General features: G+C 38.8%; 1 protein-coding gene across 1 annotated transcript in view; it reads right to left on the bottom strand.

Annotated features, from left to right (window-relative positions):
- Positions 1 to 18,097, bottom strand: part of TAFA1 (TAFA chemokine like family member 1) — a 509,833-nt gene extending 491,736 nt beyond the window's left edge. The window contains exon 1 of the mRNA XM_052647367.1: positions 17,980 to 18,097. Coding sequence (XP_052503327.1) covers positions 17,980 to 18,097 — 118 coding nt within the window. The remainder of the gene's footprint in view (positions 1 to 17,979) is intronic.
- Positions 18,098 to 21,681: the final 3,584 nt, after the last annotated feature.

Here is a 21,681-nt window from a genome sequence, read left to right as displayed (position 1 = left end):
ACTCCTAGGGTATGAAAATAAGTCATTTAGCACCTACAATTGCAATGCGCTATGCTATCACTGTTTTCCCTAGCTTCATTAATTTTTTGTCTTCCAAAGTCAGCATCTGTCCTTACAGCCTTTCTCTCCTGCCTTCATCAGAGCATTTATATGCATTAATCCATGACAAATGGGTACATATGATCCATAACTGATTTCTCTGCCTGCCAACTAGGAACAGATACAGTTTTGAAAAAGGAAATAGCAAGACTAAAAAATAACTAAGATAATATAAAAATAATATTTTCTTACTAAATATGCTTTATAAATGTTTCGTCTAAAGCAAACAGCAGCCTCCCAGATGGTAGAGTAATGAATGCTTTGACTTTTTGGTCACTGGCAACAATTCTTAAAACAGAGGTCAGTTCACACATTGTGTGTGCTTGGGTGTGCTAAGCCGCTTTAGTCGTGTTTGACTCTTTGCAACCCTATGGACTGTAGCCCGCCAGGCTCCTCTGAGATGGACACTTCACAGATTCAGTTCAGTCACTCAGTCGTGTCCGACTCTTTGAGACCCCACGAACCACAACACACCAGGCCTCCTTATCCATCACCAACTCCCGGAGTCCACCCAAACCCATGTCCATCGAGTCGGTGATGCCATCCAACCATCTCATCCTCTGTCGTCCCCTTCTCCTCCTGCCCTCAACCTTTCCCAGCATCAGGGTCTTTTCAAATGAGTCAGCTCTTCACATCAGGTGGCCAAAGTATTGTAGTTTCAGCTTCAACATCAGTCCTTCCAATGAACACCCAGGACTGATCTCCTTTAGGATGGACTGGTTGGTTCTCCAAGGGACTCTCAAGAGTCTTCTCCAACACCACAGTTCAAAAGCAACTATTAGGCTCACACAAATGAGAGGGTAGAGGGAGGGAAGGAGAGGGAGTGAGCAAGCAAGTGCTTTAGGTGTTTGCTATGGGAAAGGACTCAGTGGATAAGACTGCATGGTCTCTGATGGCCCCAGAGGTTTGCTTCACATTCACTTACACGGGGAGTTGGGCCCTGTGACACCCATTTGTTCAAAAGTCAGCTATGTGAAAACAGAACAAAACAAAACTGCAGGCTTGGTGTCACATTGCATCTGGTTTTGTTTTGCTTTTTTAGATTAACTAACTGGATTATCGTCTTTATAGACTGAGTAACTGAAATGTCTAGAGCCTTATCCAAATACTAAAATAAGCTGCTGCTGCTGCTGCTGCTGCTGCTAAGTCGCTTCAGTCGTGTCCGACTCTGTGCGACCCCATAGACGGCACCCCACCAGGCTCCCCCATCCCTGGGATTCTCCAGGCAAGAACACTGGAGTGGGTTGCCATTTCCTTCTCCAGTGCATGAAAGTGAAAAGTGAAAGTGAAGTCGTTCAGTCGCGTCCGACTCTTCGCGACCCCATGGACTCCAGCCTACCAGGCTCCTCCGTCCGTGGGATTTTCCAGGCAAGAGTACTGGAATGGGGTGCCATTGCCTTCTCCGACTAAAATAAGCAGAGATATCTAAATTTGGATATCTAAGAATGAAAGGGCACTGTAACAAAGAAAATATTTCCTAGTCATTAAGGCATTTCACAGTTACCATGAAGGCTCTTCACTAGATATTTCCTGTTATTTGCCTTCTGGGAACATGATAGGTTTGTACTCTCTGGCTTTTTGCCATTGGGTTGAGCCATATGACCAGATCTGGCCCGTGAGTGGTGACATGCGTCACTTCCAAACTGAAGCATTTATTTGCTAATGTTACCTCAAATTCTCTCCTCTTTTCTGCCATGATGACTGACAGATGCTGCTCCTAATTCTGGATTAACCATAGCACAGACCACAGTCTCCAGCCAACCCCAGAGGACAGTACCATAAGCAAGAAATAACTTCTGTGCTTTAAGCCATTGAAATTTGGAGCTGATTGGTCATCATAGCATCTTGTAGCCTCTTCTGAAACACATTCATTTCCTTCTTAATTCTGTCCATCACAACTAAAACTAATGATGCTGGTAGAGGCAAATAATTTTAGTGCTATAGACATGAAGAGCATGGGATCTGGAACTAGATAAACCCAGTTTAAATCATAGCTTCACCACCTATTGGCTGTGTACTTTGAGCAAGTTATTCAAACTCTTTGAACCCTATTTCCTTCATTGGTAGAAAGAAGAGAACAAGAGTAGCTGCCTTCAGTGGTAAGTATAAGGGTTAATGAAATAATATGGAATTCTTAGCACACTGCCGGGCACGTGGTACTTAGTAAAACTGTATATATATATCTCAGACAAGGAGGAGAAGTGCTAATTTAGCTTTTCCCTTCCAAAGTCAGCATATACTCTTTGTCTCCTATTATGTTCAAAACATTTAGATGTTTTAAAACATGACAAAGAGGTGCCCTTTCCATGATCTGATCTTCTTTAGAGTTTTTTCATGCATCTTCTTTTCTGACTCCAGATGTTCATAATGCTATTATCTTTGCCTGCCTGGAATTCTTTGTTGTCCAAACTACATCTGTAACTCTTGGTCTCACCTTTTCCACTTTTTTAGGTCTCACTTAAAGCATCTTTTTCACAGAAGACTTGACCCAGATCTTAGACCTTTCCCCCACCGAATATTCCCTCAAAGGAAGGAAGAAGAGATGAATAGAAGGTCTTGGAACTCCTCAGGATGCATAGTAGGACAATAGGGATGTCTGTTTTGGCAGAAACCCCACTTTATCTATCTAATACTGGATATAAAATTATAAATGTTATGTGAAGCTTCCACTTCCAAATGTTCTATTATAATAACAACTTTCTCAAATTAGCATTTTTATATTGCTTTCTGTTGATGAATAATACCATACCCATGAGAAAGAACTTTACCCCAGATCTTATTCACACAAGTAAGTACATCAATAGAGCTTTCTGCCTACAATAATAATAAACTACCCTTAGTTGTTTTCAACAATTTAATTAAATACAATTAACTCTAGTTTGTTTTGGCAACCTATTAATGTCACTATTGAATATAAATAGGCTCATGAAAAGAGTATAATAAATCCTTTACACTACTGTAAAATTACTCTGATGCTCAGCTTGCCAGAAATACTTAACAGCATTTTTGAAGTATGTTAATGAGACAGTAAAAAAGAGATAAAGTTCTATCAGGTAACTCATCAAGACTTCTATAAGGCTTTGACCTCTTCAGTAGAGAGCTCTTGGATACATTGGATATGGTTCTTAAGAGACTCTTAAACAGTAATTGCAAATTTATCATCATCTTATAATATATTTAATCCATGCTTCTAACTGCATAGGCTATTCTTTTATGTTAATTCAAATTCCCTGGAGTCTTAAAACATAAGAAACTGACCACTGGCACTTTATTTTGTGTTGCTGCTTTTGCTAAGGCTCAAAATGTTAGACACCATGCTACTTAAGCCATCCTTAATACACAAAGAAATCATTTTGCATTCAAAGTAGAAAATATGGGTAACACATAATAATACACAAAAATGGTACCCTGGGATGAAAACTGTGAATGTTTAGGTACTAATGTGCAAATCAGTATACACCTGGGTTACTTCCTTTAGCAGTTGGGTCTTATGATGAAGAGGTGATGGGTTATTGGAAGGACAACACTATAAATGGAAAAAGAAACAACTGAGGAAATATGGATAAATAGTATAAGATTTCTGTTGACTAGTGGCTCTTTTAATAGGGTTTTAATACAATTATAACCCATTCTGAGACTCACAAAGAACCAATGCTGACTTTTAGACCATTTCTTGTTAATGAAATATTGGCCAGATGTTTTAATTAATTAACCAAACTTCCCTATTATTTGACATCATACAGACTCTACCAAACTTATGGATTAGAGCACCTTCTTCAGTAATTACCTACACAACCTGCTATTGAAAGGAAGTATACTGTGAGTATTAACCTGGTCATAATGACTTAGAACTAATGGCTAACCATTATGTATTCCAGAGTAGAGACTAGCTCTAAAATCCCTACCTTTTGACTGTTCTGAGTACATGAATTTTATTATCAGAATTCTCAGATGTATTCATAAAGTGAGTCAAATAAGCCTAAGTTATAAAATTTCTATATGCATCATCTTATAGAATAAAATATTATGGGTATACATGTTAGTATAAAGCAGTCCTTCTATACCATCTTTGCTGTGACATTCATAAATTTATATAACAATATAGTGAGATGCTTTGTTCTAGACAAGTACTATATGGCAGATATAGAAAGGATACCTTCTCTATTCCTTATGTAAGTCAGCAAGGTGGACATTTTATAAACAGGAATCCCCATTTCATGAGTGAGGCAGGGAGAATTATAATGTCTAGTCCACACTTGGAGCTAGTAGTGATAGACTTAGGATGAGAACTCCTGGTTTGATGAGCATACCAAGCTACTCCAATTCCTACAGCTTCTTTGGCCAAGGATCACAGGTGGCAAAAAGGGTAAGATCAGGTAAAAAACCTGCAAGCAAGTCAGCTCTTTATCTCATTCCCAAAGATGTACACAGTTGCTACACAAATGGGGTATAACTGTCTTGCTGCAGGTACCATCCTAAATATTTTACATGTTTATGCTTATTTATATCATTATTTTAAATGAATAATATATCCCATCTTGATGGGGACTTCAATTACATATAAGAACAGCATAGCTCAAGAATGGACAACTGTCTCACCTCAAAATTAAACAAGTAAGTCCAGGTAAGAAACTTTGTACTGTATTTGACATTGTAGGTGCTGAATGATGATGGTTGTGGGGGTGGTGGTTGTGGTTGTTTTTGAAAGCATCCCTACCTCTTTTAACAGCTCATGATTGGAACACAGTGCTTGGAAGGATTTGGAGATTGAATCTAGGTGAAAATACAGAGTGTCATAATTGATTAGCAATCATATGTGCAATGTATGGTTATAGGAAGAGTTGACTACGTTTCAGGAATTTGCCACCACTGGCCATGGGGACATTTTCAAACAAACAAAAGGATTTGTTTTGATGGTGAGAGGAATTTGAAAGGGAAATTTCAGGTCTGATTGTGTAAGCAATTTCTACCAAAAATGTTATTGAGTTATGAATCTGGCAAGTTTTATTTGAAAGATAGCAAATTCTATATTTTAGCAAAAAGATACTGCTGCAAATGATCAAACCACTTACCAGAAAGGTCAGCCCACTTTACAATATTCTAGATAATTTATAAAGTCTCAACATGATAAATGCCAAAAAATCTTATCAAAAAGTTAAACTGCATTTAGGCAGAATTCTTCTCCACTGTGAATGATTTATAACTTCATTTTAAGTAAAACAGAAAATCTACACTAAGACTGAGTCTAATAAATGTAGATTCATCTTATGCTGCTTCTTCCTCTGCTGGAGCACAAGCAAAGGGCCTCCAGAGTCTAAAAATCAAAACAAAACATTATAAGACCCTAGCCCTATAAAAAAAAATACTTGAAAATGAGGTCCTGTTAATGCAACAAGCAAAGAAAGCATGCTCTCAGTCAGGCCTGTATGCAAAGGAATATGAACACTAAAGTTCTATTGAGCACAGGAAATTAAAATTATAGCATGATGTGGCCAAGCCTAAGACACAGGGCCTATTAACAGTGCCTCACAACATAGAAATTTATTTTGTAATTATATTAAACCAAGACTAACTTGCTGATATTCTAAAAGTAATACTTGGTTGTGATGGAAAGAGCACCTGAGTGAAAGACAAGATATAACTTAAGTTTCCCTCTCAGCTTTTAATTATTAGCCATACTTTGGGGCTTCCCTGGTGGCTCAGTTGGTAAAGAATCTGCCTGCAATGCAGGAGGCCTGGGTTTGATCCCTGGGTTGGGAAGATCCCCTGTAGGAGGGCATGGCAACCCATTCCAGTATTCTTGCCTGGAGAATCCTAGAGGAGCCTGGCAGGCTACAGTCTATGGGGTTGCAAAGAGTTGGACATGACTGAGCAATTAAGCACAGCACAGAACCATGGGCCAGATGGGGCTTTCCTGGGTTGGTAAGATCCCATGGAAGAGGGCATGGCAACCCATTCCAGTATTCTTTCCTGGAGAATCCCCATGGACAGAGGAGCTTGGCAGGCTACAGTCTATGGGGTCACAAAGGGTTGGAAATGACTGAGTGATTAATCACACGCACATGGGCCAGACACCCAGTCAGGGAGCCCCAGACTGCTCGGTTCCCTACCCGCACAGAAATGGTGATCCAATCAGGAAAGGCGACACTAAACCAGTGATTATAGTAAAGAGGCATTGCTATAACTATTGAGGAAACGTAGTTTTCTGAACCTAGTAGGCAGTTCGTAAACATTTGTTGAATAACACATTAAATTTGTTGTCCATTAAAAATAAGATTATTATCCTTAGGTTTTGACATAAGAGATATGTCGTTTACTCTAATGTAACAACCAGACTTTAAGAATCAGCAGAAGTAGCATATTTTGTCTTGTATTATTAAGTGATTTGCTTTCCACATAGACTCAAACTGTGGATGCTGGGGCTTCTTTCTTCCATTTTAACTAGCTGTTCATCTGTGATCATCAGTGTACATTGATAAGGCAACCTTTAGATTACAAAACAATAACAACAACAAAATCTTGCTTTCCCTTTATCTGCAATAATATGAAGTTCTCCAACTAGTTTAGGGCCTATAGACCTTTAGGTCGCAGTCCTACCTTATCCCCCTTACCTTCCGCTAAGACTTTCCTTGCTCTGTTTCCTCTGGTTCAGTGTGGTACCCTTGATCTTTCCCACTAGCTGACTTCCTACCCAATATTCAAAGCCAACACAAAATCCAGCTTTCTATGAGGGCTTCTCAAATCCTCTCTGTTCAGAATGAAGTGCTTCATGCTTTATGATTAAGCACCTAATTGACTAGAGCTCCTACGACAAGCAGCTGTGTCCCTGACATAGAATAAGAGAAGAATGGGGAAAGTAATCAAAAATTTTTGGATTAAATAAAAAGAAAGTTCTGCAAATATTAGAAGCTGACAGAATGACTAAAGATCCACTACCTTAAACCATCATTACTAGACGTGTGTGGCTATTTATATTTGCTTTAACCACACTTTGGATCTTTTTATTTTTTACGAACTGTTTTGTGGCATGCATTTTTGGATAGGAGAGGGATTCTAAAGATGGTCAATGAACCAGCAGGGACGGTCAAAAACTCTCAACTTGCTTGTGTCAATCAATTAGTATGTGGTGTCCAGAGAAGGATTGAAAAAGATTCTGAAATCACATTAGGCTCTGTGGGAACAATCACTGTGATTGATTCTTTGGCCTGTGATAGATAGAGGGTTGGAGATTGGCAGCGTGTATGCCATAAATCTGCTTTTTCTTCTAAACAATCCTGGGAGTAACTGTCAAAAATGCTGCCCTATCAATGTTCACCCAGTGACCTACTTTCTCAAACACATGTCCAGTGCATGGCATCTTGCATTTTCATCAGATAAAAAGTGTAAGAAGCTACAAAAGCAATTCGACTTAACAAGACCTCATCTGGGAATCTTCCAAGTAGCCTCTTCTCCTGTCTTATATCTTACCACTTTATCTCAGAAAAAAAATGATTTTATTATTTTATTTTTTGCTTTGTCATATAGTTTTTAATTCAGAGTTCCAGTAGGTCTGGCCTCTAGATACAATTTCTTCAAAGAACAGTGGTGTTCAAATTTTCCTAATCTCAACAACCCTGCGGAGGTGCAATATTCAATTTCTACCTGTTTCCACTTCCAGTGGGAAAATACTTGGGTAATAAATACTTGGAAAGATGCATTTATGAATCACTCATTATTTTGGTAAACTAAGATGAACCTATTAATCTGCTAGTATATTATGAAACAATGCCTTACAGACATAAAAATAACCCCAAAAATGTTTCTTCTCTTGAGAATTTATGTTGCGTAGGTTCACAGGCAATATATAAAATGTTACTAAACTAGTGTCACCATACAGATAAGTTTTGACAGTGATACAAACACATGTTTTACAATAAGCATATCGATGAATCATTTCTAACCACAACCAAAGAATGTTTCAAAGTCTAATCCTTAGCAAATTTAAACCCCCAAGTATGCAGATACGCATTATTATAGACTATAGGGTTAATGACATAACCCACAGCAAACTTAATTGATAATGATGAAACTGAAGCAACACCAATTTATAATTAAAAAGCAAGGACCACAGCAATGGAAAATCACAAACAACTCAAACAACACTCAAGATCCAGTGATAACAAATTATCCTTCGCCAAATTGCATGAGTTCTAATTATTTGCATGCAGGCACTTTGCAATGTTTCCCAGAGGCAGCAGCCAGTTTTCTTAGTAGAATACTGAATTAAGGAAGCTCAGTAAACCTTAGTTACATGTCATTTGGGAAGAATGATAACTCAGCCAGTGTGTTACTAAGTAGCCTCTGTTCATATACAAAATGAATGTACATAAAATCTTAAATCATTTGCCTAAAAGAATAACAACAAGAAAAAAAAAAAACACCTTGGGTTTCAAGATAAATTTATAATCCACTAGTGGACTGCAGACTAGATTTTGAGAACTTTAATAAATAAAGGATTTTACATAGGCATCATTATGCTGTCTGATGCTTCCCTCTGTTTTATTACATTTACAGATTACTCTTTCTGCTTAGCTGTAATCTAAAGTTAAGTTAATTGACTTTTAGCTAAGATTCAAATGAGACCTCTGCTTAGGCCACTGGCTTCATAATACAAATGCTCTCTGTTCGTCAGACCCCCTAGTGATAGTAGTTCACTGTGTATAAAAGGCTCAGAGACACACAGCATTTTAACATGTTGAATTTAACTCAAAATAGGACTCATCCACAGGCATAATTTTAAAGCAGGCCAAAACAAAACAGATCTGCATTGAGATTCCCCTTTCGGCCCTACTGCCTTCACCTCTCTCCACTGTGCTCGCATAAATTCATTAGGAATCATAAAATGTTGGAGCCGGAGATAATCTTGTCTGAGGTCACCCACTGACAGCTTGCAAGGGGGATATAGCCCTGAGTCAAGTTTTGTTTGGCCCACTTGACATTTAAAAGATAAGGAACTTACACATAAAATTCTAGGTTTCTGACTTGCCTTGAAATATGGGATGATCGGGTCACATTGAGCCCGTCTCAGGTGTGGTGAAGTCTGCTGTGCCCTCTAGATGTGCATACGCTCTGAAGCTGCCACAGTTCTCAGCATTCTGTAATATCTGGCCTCCAGGCTGATCCAATTATTTTTGTTAACTACCTGGTCTGTGAAGCTATTTGCCTTCTCCATCTATGAAATCATCCAGAAAGTTTTCAAATAGTTTTAGCAGAAGGCTTTTTAAATATACAAAGGTGATTTTGTACTGCTTCTTGCTCTATCAAATGGATAAAGGCAATGAATCAGTTCCTTGGGCTGCTTAAAGCTTTCTTATTTGGCAGCATATACTTTACTATTGGTGGAATGCATGGATCACCTCCTCGGAGTTGCTAGGAGCAATATTAAAACGGTTGATTCCTCCCAACCTTCTAATCTGGAGCTTTGCAATTGATACCAGAAGTGAGATGCTGAAAGCTCCAGTGTCCTACTCCTACTCTGGCTCTTTCCTCAACACCAGTAGGTATAAGGGAAGGTGTAAAGTGGTGCTTCCCACCAATATGTGCATTTTTTAAGGATATAAAACTCTTGCCTAGTTGCTCAGCAAATATTGATTAAATACCTACATAGTATTTAATCCAGGGATAGGATGAACTGCTGGCCTCCTGTCAACTTCAGGAGCATTGAAATCCTTCCCCCCTCCACCACCACCACCATCACCACCACCCCTCCTCCGCCCCCCACTCCCCTGCACTGTGCGGTAATTCATCTAAATCTGGAAGGTGACATTTATTCACTTCAAAGCATGTGACTCAAGAGGTCCATTCTTCACCCACACAAGTGGGAAATTGGAAAATCCCTTTAGATATACACAGACTCAAGCTTGTATTTAGTCTTAGGTATAAAGGAGATACATCTCCAAGTGAAGGTCTAGTAAGGGCAAGGTAACAGTAAACACAGGTAATTTCATCAACAGAAGATGGCCTTTGCTGAGGATGTAGAAAGTCTTCCTCCCTTTTAGACTGAGGGGAAAGCTTGATTGGATTCCTGCCCTGCAAGGAGAAAGGATATGCTTAAGGAGTAGGCAGATCACTCTGATGTCTGTCTTCTGAGAGAAAGGTGCTGTGATATATCATTTTTCTTTTCTTTCTCTGGACATTTATTATATAAATTCGGGGAAAGAGAAAGAAACAGCAGGCCGAGAAGATTCCCTAAATGCCTTGAGGACACTATCTTTGGGAATCCACTTAGTTTATACAAATTGCTAGCAAAATAACTCTTCTTCTTCTATTTATCCCAAATAAATGATAAACTGCTGGTCTGGTGTTATTTTTTTCCTTCTGCAAAGATAAAGTGAATATTTTTTTCTTGATATCAAAAGATTTGAAAGCAGAAGTCCTTTTCCTATTTGTTAAGTGAAGTTTCCTTTTCAGACCCTCAAGAGCACACCTATAATATTTTCCAGTCTATAGGAAAAAGTAAAAACTCATGCTGTGACTGAAAACCGTAGGGATTTGACTTTTTACTACAGCTATAAGTATGTTCTTTGGACCATTTTGATTAATGTACTATAATATTAGTGTTAGTCACTCAATCGTGTCTGACTCTTTGCAACTCCATGGACTGGTAGCCCACCAGTCTCCTCTGTCCATGGAATTCTCCAGGCAAGAATACTGGAGTGGGTAGCCATTCCCTTCTCAAGGGATCGATCCAGGAATCGAACCCTGGTCCTGCATTGCAGGCAGATTCTTTACCATCTGAGCCATGGCTTTTGATTAATGTTAAATATTGAATAGAGTCAAATATCTACCCAAAGATACTGCAGAGATACACGCACAAACACATGCATATGTTACAGTGACAATTTAGTGTTTATACCACTCTCCATTACAAACACACATATAGACACACATGTACCCAACCGTAGGCACACAAACACTCACACATAAGTAGGAAAAAATGAAGGAGAGTTTGATTCCACCAGAACAGTCATTCCTTCTTCTTTAATAATCTAACATATATTTTCTGAGTACCTACTACATGCTAAGTTCCTTACTAGAAATGAAAGATAAAAAGATGAATGTTACATGATTCCAGGATTATCTAGGCCTATACGTCTCAATGCATGTGATATGACTAGGCACTGTAGATGTTTTCCAAATTAAAAAAAAAAAAAGTTTGGAAAATTTTAAACACAATCAGCAAACCTTTTCAGAATTTTCATACACTCACATACACTGCAAATCTCCAAGAGAAAGACTCATCATACAGTGAGTGTTTCCGCAGCAGTTAATAGTTTTTCTCCAAAGAGCATCTTGAGGGGACAGTGTTTTTGAACTGGGAAATGCTAATCTGAATATTTTATTGGATTAAGGCTCTTAGAAGGAAAAGGGCCTAATGATACTTTTGAAACCTACATTTGCTTCTTTTTCCTTAAACTGGGAAGGAACATTGATGTATTTTTAAGTTAATCATTGACTTCTCTATAGCTAAGATTTTAAGCTTTTCATTAAAGATCATTACATACCCATCCTAGAAATGAATTTGGAAAATTTTTCAAAATTAAAGGAAATAAAAAGTCAAGTCAATCCTATCCTCCCATCAGGTTTAACTAACAACGTATAAAGAATGTTTTTATCTTTTCTGATATTTTTTACGCATGTACAAACAAATATTTTCTCCAAACTATTTTGCTCCTATGGACAGAGGAGCCTGGCAGGCTATGGTTGATGGGAGTTACAAGGAGTCAGACATGACTGAGGTGCCTAAGCATGCATGCACATCCCTTTTGATAGAGATGGAAACTTCCTTTAATTTTTTGCCATCAAAATTACTGTTTCAGTGACTAAACCTTAAACATACATCTTTTTAAACCTGTCCAATCATTTTCTTAGTATAAGCATCTAGAAATGGAATTGTGTCAGGACTTCCACATTTTACATTTTGGAAAACACTGCAGATTGTTGTTGTTGTTGTTGTTGTTGTTGTTGTTTTAATGATGTACCAGTTTTTATACCCAAGCCTTGAATTTTTACACAGACTTCAAAATTGGAAGATTTTTAAAAAGCAGTTTTCATTTTAAATGAACTTTAAAGAGATGAACAACTGAAGACTACTGTTCATTAATGCCAGTTCTAAATATGTGTTTGCACTGTTGTATAAAACTAAGGCCATAGGCTTGAGGTCATAAGTAACAGTACTTAGACTGCATTGTAGTAATTCTTTTATAAATTCATGGGGATGTCAGAAAATCTTTATTTGCATCTTTACCTGATTTTGATTTTGAAAAGAAAGTGTAAAAGTGAAAGTTTTAATCATTCAGTCATGTCCGACTCTTTGTGACCCCTATAACCTGCTAGGCTCCTCTGTCCATGGAATTCTCCAAGCAAGAATACTGGAATGGGAAGCCATTGCCTCCTCCAGGGAATCTTCCCGACCCTGGGATTGAACCCGGGTCTCCTGCATTGCAGGTGGATTCTTTATCATCTGAGCCACCATCAAATGCTCATGCCTGCACTTTGATTCTGGGATGAGGTCAATATCATCAAACACATGATCAACGGATTATCACCAGCACCAGTTACACCAAATAACAACCTGTCTGCTCCAGTCCTTAGGCCAATTCACTACACTTAGCCATCTAGAATTGGTACACATTCTAAATATCTAATATACAACCACTCTTGTTTTCACTATTTCTTTTATACTACAATCATAAAACAACCCTTTATTGTAAGGAAACTTGGTATTCTAATACATATTCCATAAGCAGCTTTCAATAAAGTAATATATAACAGTAAGGTAAAAATAAGTATAAGGTATACAAGAATGCTTTCCAATCTTTACAAAAACACTCACTTTAAAATGGATGGTAATGTTCAGTATGTAATAATTAAGTCACAAACAAATACCTCTAAGTACAGTTTGCTTTATAAAGCTTTAAATCAAACCAAGTATAAGTTACACAGACAATTCTATTCAGTGTCATCTTTTTATACTTCCATACACCCTTGTCAATAAAATAGCAGTGACTCGAGAATAAATGATTCATAAGGCATTTACAACTTCTTGTCTCATGTAATTTATCTTTATAATTTTAAATTGCTAAAGAATCCCAAAGATTTTTTCTCACTAAAGTATTTTGAAATCATCCATATTTTATTAAATTTCAAGGACAACCTCTCACACCCACACCCATGTACCCTCACGCTTGAAATTAAGTAACCATTAAAATTGCTATCATAATCTTATACCCATAAGAGGAAAAAATAATCCTATATCAGAAAGTTACGTTTAGCAAACCACTCATCTTTTTTCACCTGTCACATAATAACTGGTGATTATAAAGAATTGAAGCTGTTTATTTTAATTTCTGGAAACAATGAAATACCACTCTGAGTTTTCACTGTTCAGTCTGTCTTTTTAAAATTAAATGTCCTTCTTCTAGCTTTAATGTACATATTTTTTAAAAGGCATGAGTATTCTTCAAGTTATTACACTAATTTTCTACATCATTCCCAAAATAAAAAACTTGATTTAGCCAAATATTAAATTATTGATATTACAAATCTGTTAATCTATAGCACATTTTACTTATTTGTGTAATTTTAAAATTCACTTTCATTTGATTGACTGTTTTAATCTTCCTTAACTAGTGAGTCACTGAAAACAAATGGTGCATTCCTAATACTATAAATATGAAAAATAGGAAGCACTTTGGGACTGCAGGGGAATACATTAAATTCAGTCCGTTTTCTAGTTAACATATTCTCATTCTGTTTGTGTAGAAACAGCATTGAAAAGACAGATCACAAATTCACGACCTCACAGAAACAAGGTCCTAATACTATGGGCTGACAGCAGAAATTGGCCCAAATCTCTAACCATTTCCCGTAAAGGACTCCGGCTACCTGGTGCCATCCAGGTACGGCATAGTTTGAATGAGGGGAACATCCAGTTTCACTCATCTGTCAGTGGAGTGGATTATTTCTTGAGAGATTGAGATTGGCTGCTTGCGATCAGAGCACTATCCATCTTACAGTGTAGGAGATGATGGTGAAGCTACCTATAAGAGCCTGCAGAGAGGGGGACCAGACATTCTTAAGCAGACGAGGAGGCAACTGTAAAGCCTTCATTCCATCCAGGGCTCTGAGTGAAAGATGTGTAATTTTTCACATTTCCCAGACACTTGATATGCACATGGTGTCTGCCAGCTCCTACTTTATGAAAGAGGCGATTTTTCAAGCTTAGGCAAATGTGGCAAAGCTCAGAGTCTGCTGGTGTCTCATTTTTTCTCATCATGTCACTTGTTTTAACCGATTTGAGAAAATGAGATTATGTTTTTCCTTTTTGCTCATTTATCCAGCTATTTATTTATTTATTTGCTCATTGAAGGAGGGGATTGTCACAGATAACTGGCCCTGATTTCTCTCTTGTTTTCATACACATTTCATTAGTGTCCCTGAAGATTTAAGACCCATGAAGGGAAACATCACAACTCTCATCACAGGAAGCATACATTTTCCCTTAAAATCAAGACTGAAGATTGCATTAAAGGAGATTGTATTTCTTACTGAAATAATGTAGAATATTGCTGTGTCCAAGATCTATGACTTTAATCTTTGCAGCTATTGTTGAAAACCCAAGAAAGTTGAATAAACCTAATACATAGAAACATTGGACTTTAATATTATTTTCATCTTTCTGCATCTAGAAGGGAGTATTTATAGTTTCTTCATTTCATCAATGAATCTGAAATAGGTCTCAAACGTATAAGTTCTTGGGGTTGAAATTGGTTTCAGTGCTGCAGTTTCTTGGAGTATTCGAGGTACAGATGAACCATGAACTGATGATAATAAGCAATTACTAAGAGTAAACAATGAAAAAAATACTGAATTTAATTGCAGAGAGAACCTATGATGTGTTTCCCAGTTTAAAATTATTATATTTTGATAACAAGCCCCACAAAGACATAACTTTACTTGTTACATAGCCACAACCCTTCACCAAAAATAATCTAATATATTAATCAATTAACTGAGAGAGAGTCTATGTGAAAACTCATTGCAAACAGTGCCATATTTCTTGACTGTATGCATAGGGCACAAAATAAGACAGGTGGAATTTGGTGGTATATTCTAGCCAGGTATCACATAGTTAAAATTAACAGCAAGAGTAAAAACAATATTGTTATCAGTAAGGATAATTAGCTGTGTGAATAGCAAGACGTCACTAATTCAACATCTGCAACACGCACGTTTGTAGTCTATTAAGTGGTGAAAGTGTGTTAGTTGTGCACTTTCTGACTCTTCGTGACCTCACTGACTGCAGCCCGCCAGGCCCTCTGCCCATGAAATTCTCCAGGCGAGAATACTGGAGTGGGTACCCATTCTCTTCTCCAGGGTATCTTCCCCACTCATGAGGCCAACCCTGGTCTCCTACATTGCAGGTGGATTCTTTACCATCTGAGCCACCAGGGAAGCCCCAGGATGTCAGTAATTCCTGATATTTCTGAAGAGTTTTATAGTTTATGAAGTACTTTTCTGAAGATTAGTTTATTTACACTCCCCACAATACCCCTAAATGAGAAATTGGGCCCAGAGAAGAAAAGTGACTTACCCAGGGTTATGTCACTAATGTTAAGTGACATATGCAAAGACTCAGACATGACTGAGAGCACCTGTGAGCACTTACACACACTCGTGCGCGCACACACACATGCACGCGTACTGATGGTCTGGCCTGAGTTCTGTCATCCCCACAAGCCACCCCTCACCAGTTCTGCCTAGACACCTTTCAGAATGCACTTCAAATGAGTCCCTGTATTGACATAACTGGAAAGTTTTCTTGAATTACATGAAGGTTCTCACAAAGCTTCAAAAAGGCTACATGGCAAAATTGTTCTCTGCTCTTTGAGGCATTATTTCCTCTTTGGGAAACAGGCTCTTGGAGATGAAATCAGATCGAAGTCTCCAATGACAGATATTAGCTTTGTGAACTTAAGTCACCCAGACCCTCAGAACTTCAGTCTCCTGAGCAACACGGTGGGAAATCACACCTACCTGAATAAGAATTAAGCCAAGCAACGTGAATTAACCTTCAGAATCTGTCTAAAACACTCACATTAGCTGTTTCTGTTATGCATGCTTATCGTTAAGTATTATCATGACTAGAAATTTCTCACGTTATTTGTATGACTATGTAACAACTCAAAGACTTTTTTTTTTTTTTTTCCAGAGCAGATTGGTCATCTACTGATTGGAGGTAACCTGGGGATTCCAAGATCCACGTTTGTTTTTCCTCCAACTCCGCACTGATGCCTCGGACTCTGGCAGTGGTAGATCCAGTCTCAGAATACACGTGGAGCAGAAATACCAGCGCGCAGCATCCGCAAAGCCGTTTCCATACCCACCTGCAGGGGCACCAACGCCCCCTCGCCATCCCTCCCCGACCCAGGGCGTGGAGAAAGGGCAACTGGAGCCCAGAGGCAACCCCGGGCCTCTGCCTCAAGCTAAGGCCCCGCCAAACCCCTCTTCTCGCGGCGGCCCAAGTTGCAGCATTCAGCAGGCTGGTGCGCTCGCCCGCAGCCCGCAGGGGAGAACCTGGGCGGCAGCAGCGCTCTTTCGATCCCGCCCCCAGCCAGGAAGCAGAGCCAGGAAAGCAGCAAGCAGCGCCCTGGGAGGCGTTGCTGGAAGACAGTGTTGAAGAGCCCAGGATGGGTGCCCAGGCCGGCTGCAGAGGCAGGGAAAGGCAAAGGCATAGACGCTGGACCACGCAGCTGCAGGAAGCCGGGCGGATGGGAAAAAGCCAGAGAGGGATTTGGAAGGGAAGGAGTGTGTGTGGAAAGCTGGCAGCGCTAGAGAACTAAGGATCCGGAGGTTGAGCGCGCAACTGGTCCCCAGAGCCCGGACCTGGCTATCGGATGGGGGGCGGGGGAGGGAATGGGGTGCGCTGAAGGTGGAGGAATAAGTGCAAGGGCTGAAGCTAAGCCGAAAATGGAAGGCAACCTTTCCGAGAACCAGGACGGGTGAGGACAGTCGAGCTGAGGGAATAGTAATGAGAAAGCTGGAGCGGCGAAGGAGAGAAAAATACAGATTGAAGAGTGAGACCATGGAAGGGTGAGAAATATACTCTGAAAAGAAAAACGAAGAAAGAAAAATGCATCTGGAACATAAAATTCGATATGGGGGGGGGGGGGGGGGGGGCGGGCGGGGGAGTCACGCTAGAGAGAACTTGTCCCCGATACTGCCAAGAGAGATAGGGAAAAAAAATAAAAGGCACCAAGCATACCGGAAGAACAGAAAGTGAAGGAGAGGAGAAAAGAGAGGAGACAAACCAGACAAGAAATAGTAAGTTGCTGTTTAATTTTTTTTCATTGACAAACTACTTCCAAAGTTAATTTCGGCACTAACATGCGCACAAAATCCTTAGCCACATACACACCAAAATTATGGTATCTATGCTTCAGACAAATGCAGCCCAGGATCATGGACACACTTTCTCGATTGCAAATATCGTATTTTGCCTCTTTAAAAATTTTTCAAGTCTTGAAAGTTATCCCACCTTTTGCAGAATATTTCACTATTGGCCAAGGTATCCACAAACAAAAGACTTCTACTTTATGCACCAAGGGATGGTGGGACTCCTAGACAGAATCACATTTTCCGAACAGTTATTGGAAATACATCCATGGCATTTCAGTATCCCCCACACTCCCCGTAGCATCCAGCCAACAGTAAGTCTTGGAATTCCGAGGCAAGCTGCCCACACTGTAGCACTTTCTGTCACTTGCCTTCAACCATCTGTTAGAAGACCACAGTGAGGCTGGAGATTGGAGGCTACTGTGGAGCCAGCCTCCGACTTACCTGGTCGGTGCAGGTGATGCTGCTGAAAAGTGTGCTGAAGGGATCCATGGCAGAGCAGCACCGCGCAAGCACTTATCCACAAATACAGGACCCAGGACATCGCAGAGACCATTGCCATTCTCTAAAGAGAACATTAGAAAGGAAGAATTACCCCCGGCTTTGAGCCCCCAGCTCTGTCAGTCCCACTGATGAGAGAAGGGGTGTCTCAGACGTCATGTCCCTTTGCTACTTTGCTGGCTAGAATTAATGACCTGGCAGAGGTCATGGCATAAAGTGGGATTGAGAGAAATCACTCTCCATGAGATCATGAATCCATTTTTGAAATTCTGCAAAACCAAACTCTTAGGATAGCTGAAATACAGAAATAAAGTTTTTGACTATCTGTTAGGCAGTTTGAAACACTATACCCTGACTAAATATCCTCTTTTACACAATTATCTTTAAGCTATAGTTATTCCAGGCATTGAAAGGCTGCATGCTCCTGTTCATTCTAACTTCATTGCAAGTCTGACATAAGCCTGGAAGGAAAGAGTGGATTTTTTTTTTTCAATTCTACAGTCATGAATTTTTAATTCCAGTGCTGTCTTCTAAACTAAGAAATCATTTCTCTGAGGCATGTTGTAATCTCCTGAAAGAACTGGTGTTTGGGGCTGGACTTAAAATCAGAAGGAATTGTCTTCAGCCAAAACGAGTTTCAGATACAAGATCTAAGATCTATGCATCTCTCCTAAAGCAAACCATAATTTACAATATTGCTTTGCCTCCTAAGATCTTATTGTGGCATTTGTTGAGTGTTGATGAATATGCATATACAGGTGGTATACGTATTTATGGACGAACATCCACCTTTTCTCAGGCGCTGAAACTTTGACAGTCTTCTCAGCACCTATGAGAATCCTAGGAGGTACAAAAGCTCAACTGTGCTACATATTGTCCAATTTCTCAAACAACACCTTATGCTGCATTTCATATTTGCCAAATTAATCAAACTTGAAGCATCGTCCTTACTCAGCCAGTGATACAGAAGCATTTTCTATATAAGAATCCAGTTAAGTGTATGCTTTTCTCTTAGAGCTTTGGACCCAAGATTGTTTCTTTTTTTCATCTTTCCACTGTCAAATCATATACTTCAAGTATTTAAACTCTACATTTAAAACCTCCTAGTGACCTCCCTGTGTGGCTTCTTTATTCGTGGAAATTGGCCCTCTTTCAAAAGCTGTGATGTTCAGTAAGCAAAATATATACATTATACCTGTGTGTGTGTGTGTATGTATACAGACAAAATACGAGATAATTTGTGGGTTTTAGGAGAGAGAGACTTAGTCTTTAAGAAGGGTTTTAAAATTATAATAGACAAATGGTGACAACCATAATTAAGTGCAAAGTAGGAAAACATTATGTTCAACAGCATGATGCCTTTCATGCCCCGGTCTGTGATTCACATGGACCATTCACTTTATAATTAGTTTCACAGCCCAGTGTTTACTTTTGTGTATAACAGATTTAGCCTCATTGTCTTCAGAACTATCAGTGTACCATAGATGCATTCTCTTCAGATAAAAGCAACACCCCTCCTATGAATTCTGAAATGAATGCATCTGGTTGCCTGCAAATTATAGAAAGGCAAAATAGAGCGGATGGTGGCATGCAAAGACTTTGTGAATTTCAGTTAAAATGTACTAGGAATTCATCTAAACTTGAAAAAACCCTACCAGGATAAAAACTTAACAGTTTTTCAATGACTGCTTTCTCTTCTTCACCTATATAAATCTTAGCACTCAAAATTGCTGTGGTTTGACATTTGCAATATTTTCCTTCTTTTTATTTTTGTTTTCATTTGACTTTCTTTAATTCTTAACATTACTTCTAAGGCTCCTGCAAATAGCTCTCTTTGCTCACTCTCTTAGCAAGAGGTGATCTCTATGTTAATAGGTGTTTCCCCCCAAAATAATGCATTCAGCCTTACATAGGTCTCTAGACCTGACTAAATAGATTTCAAATCTGCTTTCTGAATCTTAAATCCTTAAAGAGGCTTCTTACCTGAAAAATCCAGCCAAGAGCAGAGTACTCTATTAGTGTTCATTGGAAAGCTCTAACACTTTCTAAAATCCATCTGTGCCACAATTGGAGATTTTTTTTAAAAAGAGCTTCCCAATAATCTTCTTTATCAGGATTAAAAAAATATATATATGTTTTTCTCTTCCGATGTTACTTCCACAGTAAAGAAGACATTGGGTTCATTCAGACTGTATTGTCAGAAAAGGAACCAAGGTTTGAGGGCTGGAAACCTTGTCATTTTCACCTTTAAATCATCTCCTGGCGTCACCTCTGCCAGACGAGACCTTTGAAATGATGGTGAGATAATGTGCAGTTTCCTGATGAGAATCAGTTTATAGTTAATGACGGACCATCCCCACTCCAGAGCATTCAGGGCAGAGTAAGGCAGCAAAATGTAGGAGCAGGGCTGCTATACGGCGCTGTAAGTAGCAATAGTCTCTTTCAATACATCCCTCCTCTGTAAAGTATCACATGTCTTAAAGTGACATTACCCTCTATTACAGCTACAGTGAATTGTAATACCTGCCCACTAACTATTGAACAACTCAAGCAGCACTTTAACACTGTATTGCCCAGTACTTTCTGTTAGAGATTTTACTGATACTGTTCATTTACCAAAAGAAGAAAGAGGGAAGGAGAAACAAAAGAAAAAAGCATTCTGCAAAATACTGATAGTGTTAATGGGTGTTAGATTTCTAACAGCAAATGGGAAAGTGAAAAATATAAGCCATTTCTTACCTTTTAAGGTTCTTTTAACCAGTAAGTTAACCCAAAATATTGTTGAGTTTATACAAATTTAAGTCTGTCAATTATTTCAGCAGCTAAATGTGGGAACATGATCTACCTAGACTACAGTATAGATGTTTATAGGAGTAAGCTTAAAACAAACCTTCTGAGTTTTTTTAAAAACATGTTTAATACATAGAAATACATCATTTTCAGCATTGAAGAGTGGGTTTTGACAAAGAAATATGCTCAAGACATTTTATAAAAATTTCCTTCAAATAATATGCCGGGGTGGGAAGAGGAAACACTCAAAAGTTCAACATTTTGTTTCCAGTGCTAGGGTTTAGACACTTTCTTCTTTGAAAATATAGATATGATGGTACCTACACATAAACGATGCATAGGAAGTGACCTAGTTTTCACTTACAGATTGCACTGACAATGATTCACTCAAATAAATCAATCAGTTATCCACTTATAAAGCACCTACTATGTGTTAGATGCTCGGGAACAAGGGGGAAAATACCACTGATGTGATTGCCGCTGTCATACATCATACTGTATAGTCTTTATTTTTTTTTTTTCAAAATTAAGGTAGTTCTTATAATATTCTGGCTTCAACAACCTCTTCAAGTGCCTCAGAGTACTCTCTGGGCTTTCGCAGTCATTATAAAGAAAGTTTGATGTTGCAGTGCATCTTCAGAAGCTATCGTTCTCTCTCTCCATTTACACAAAGTGAGACACTGAGACACCCTTCAAACACATCACTCTTCATCCCTGGTCCTGCACAGAGTAGCTTGGACCCTAACATCTGTTTATTAAAGCTCATCATTAAACAAATTTCAAGAAAACAGTAAATACAAATCTTAGAGTGAAAGTAAGTCGAGTGCCAAAGTTCTAGGTGTGATTGTGTATTTC

Source organism: Budorcas taxicolor, chromosome 1 (genome assembly GCF_023091745.1).
Source record: "Budorcas taxicolor isolate Tak-1 chromosome 1, Takin1.1, whole genome shotgun sequence".
Lineage (NCBI taxonomy): Eukaryota > Metazoa > Chordata > Mammalia > Artiodactyla > Bovidae > Budorcas > Budorcas taxicolor.
The sequence above is the reverse complement of the archived record's forward strand: the minus strand, read 5'-3'. Positions and strand labels throughout refer to the sequence as shown.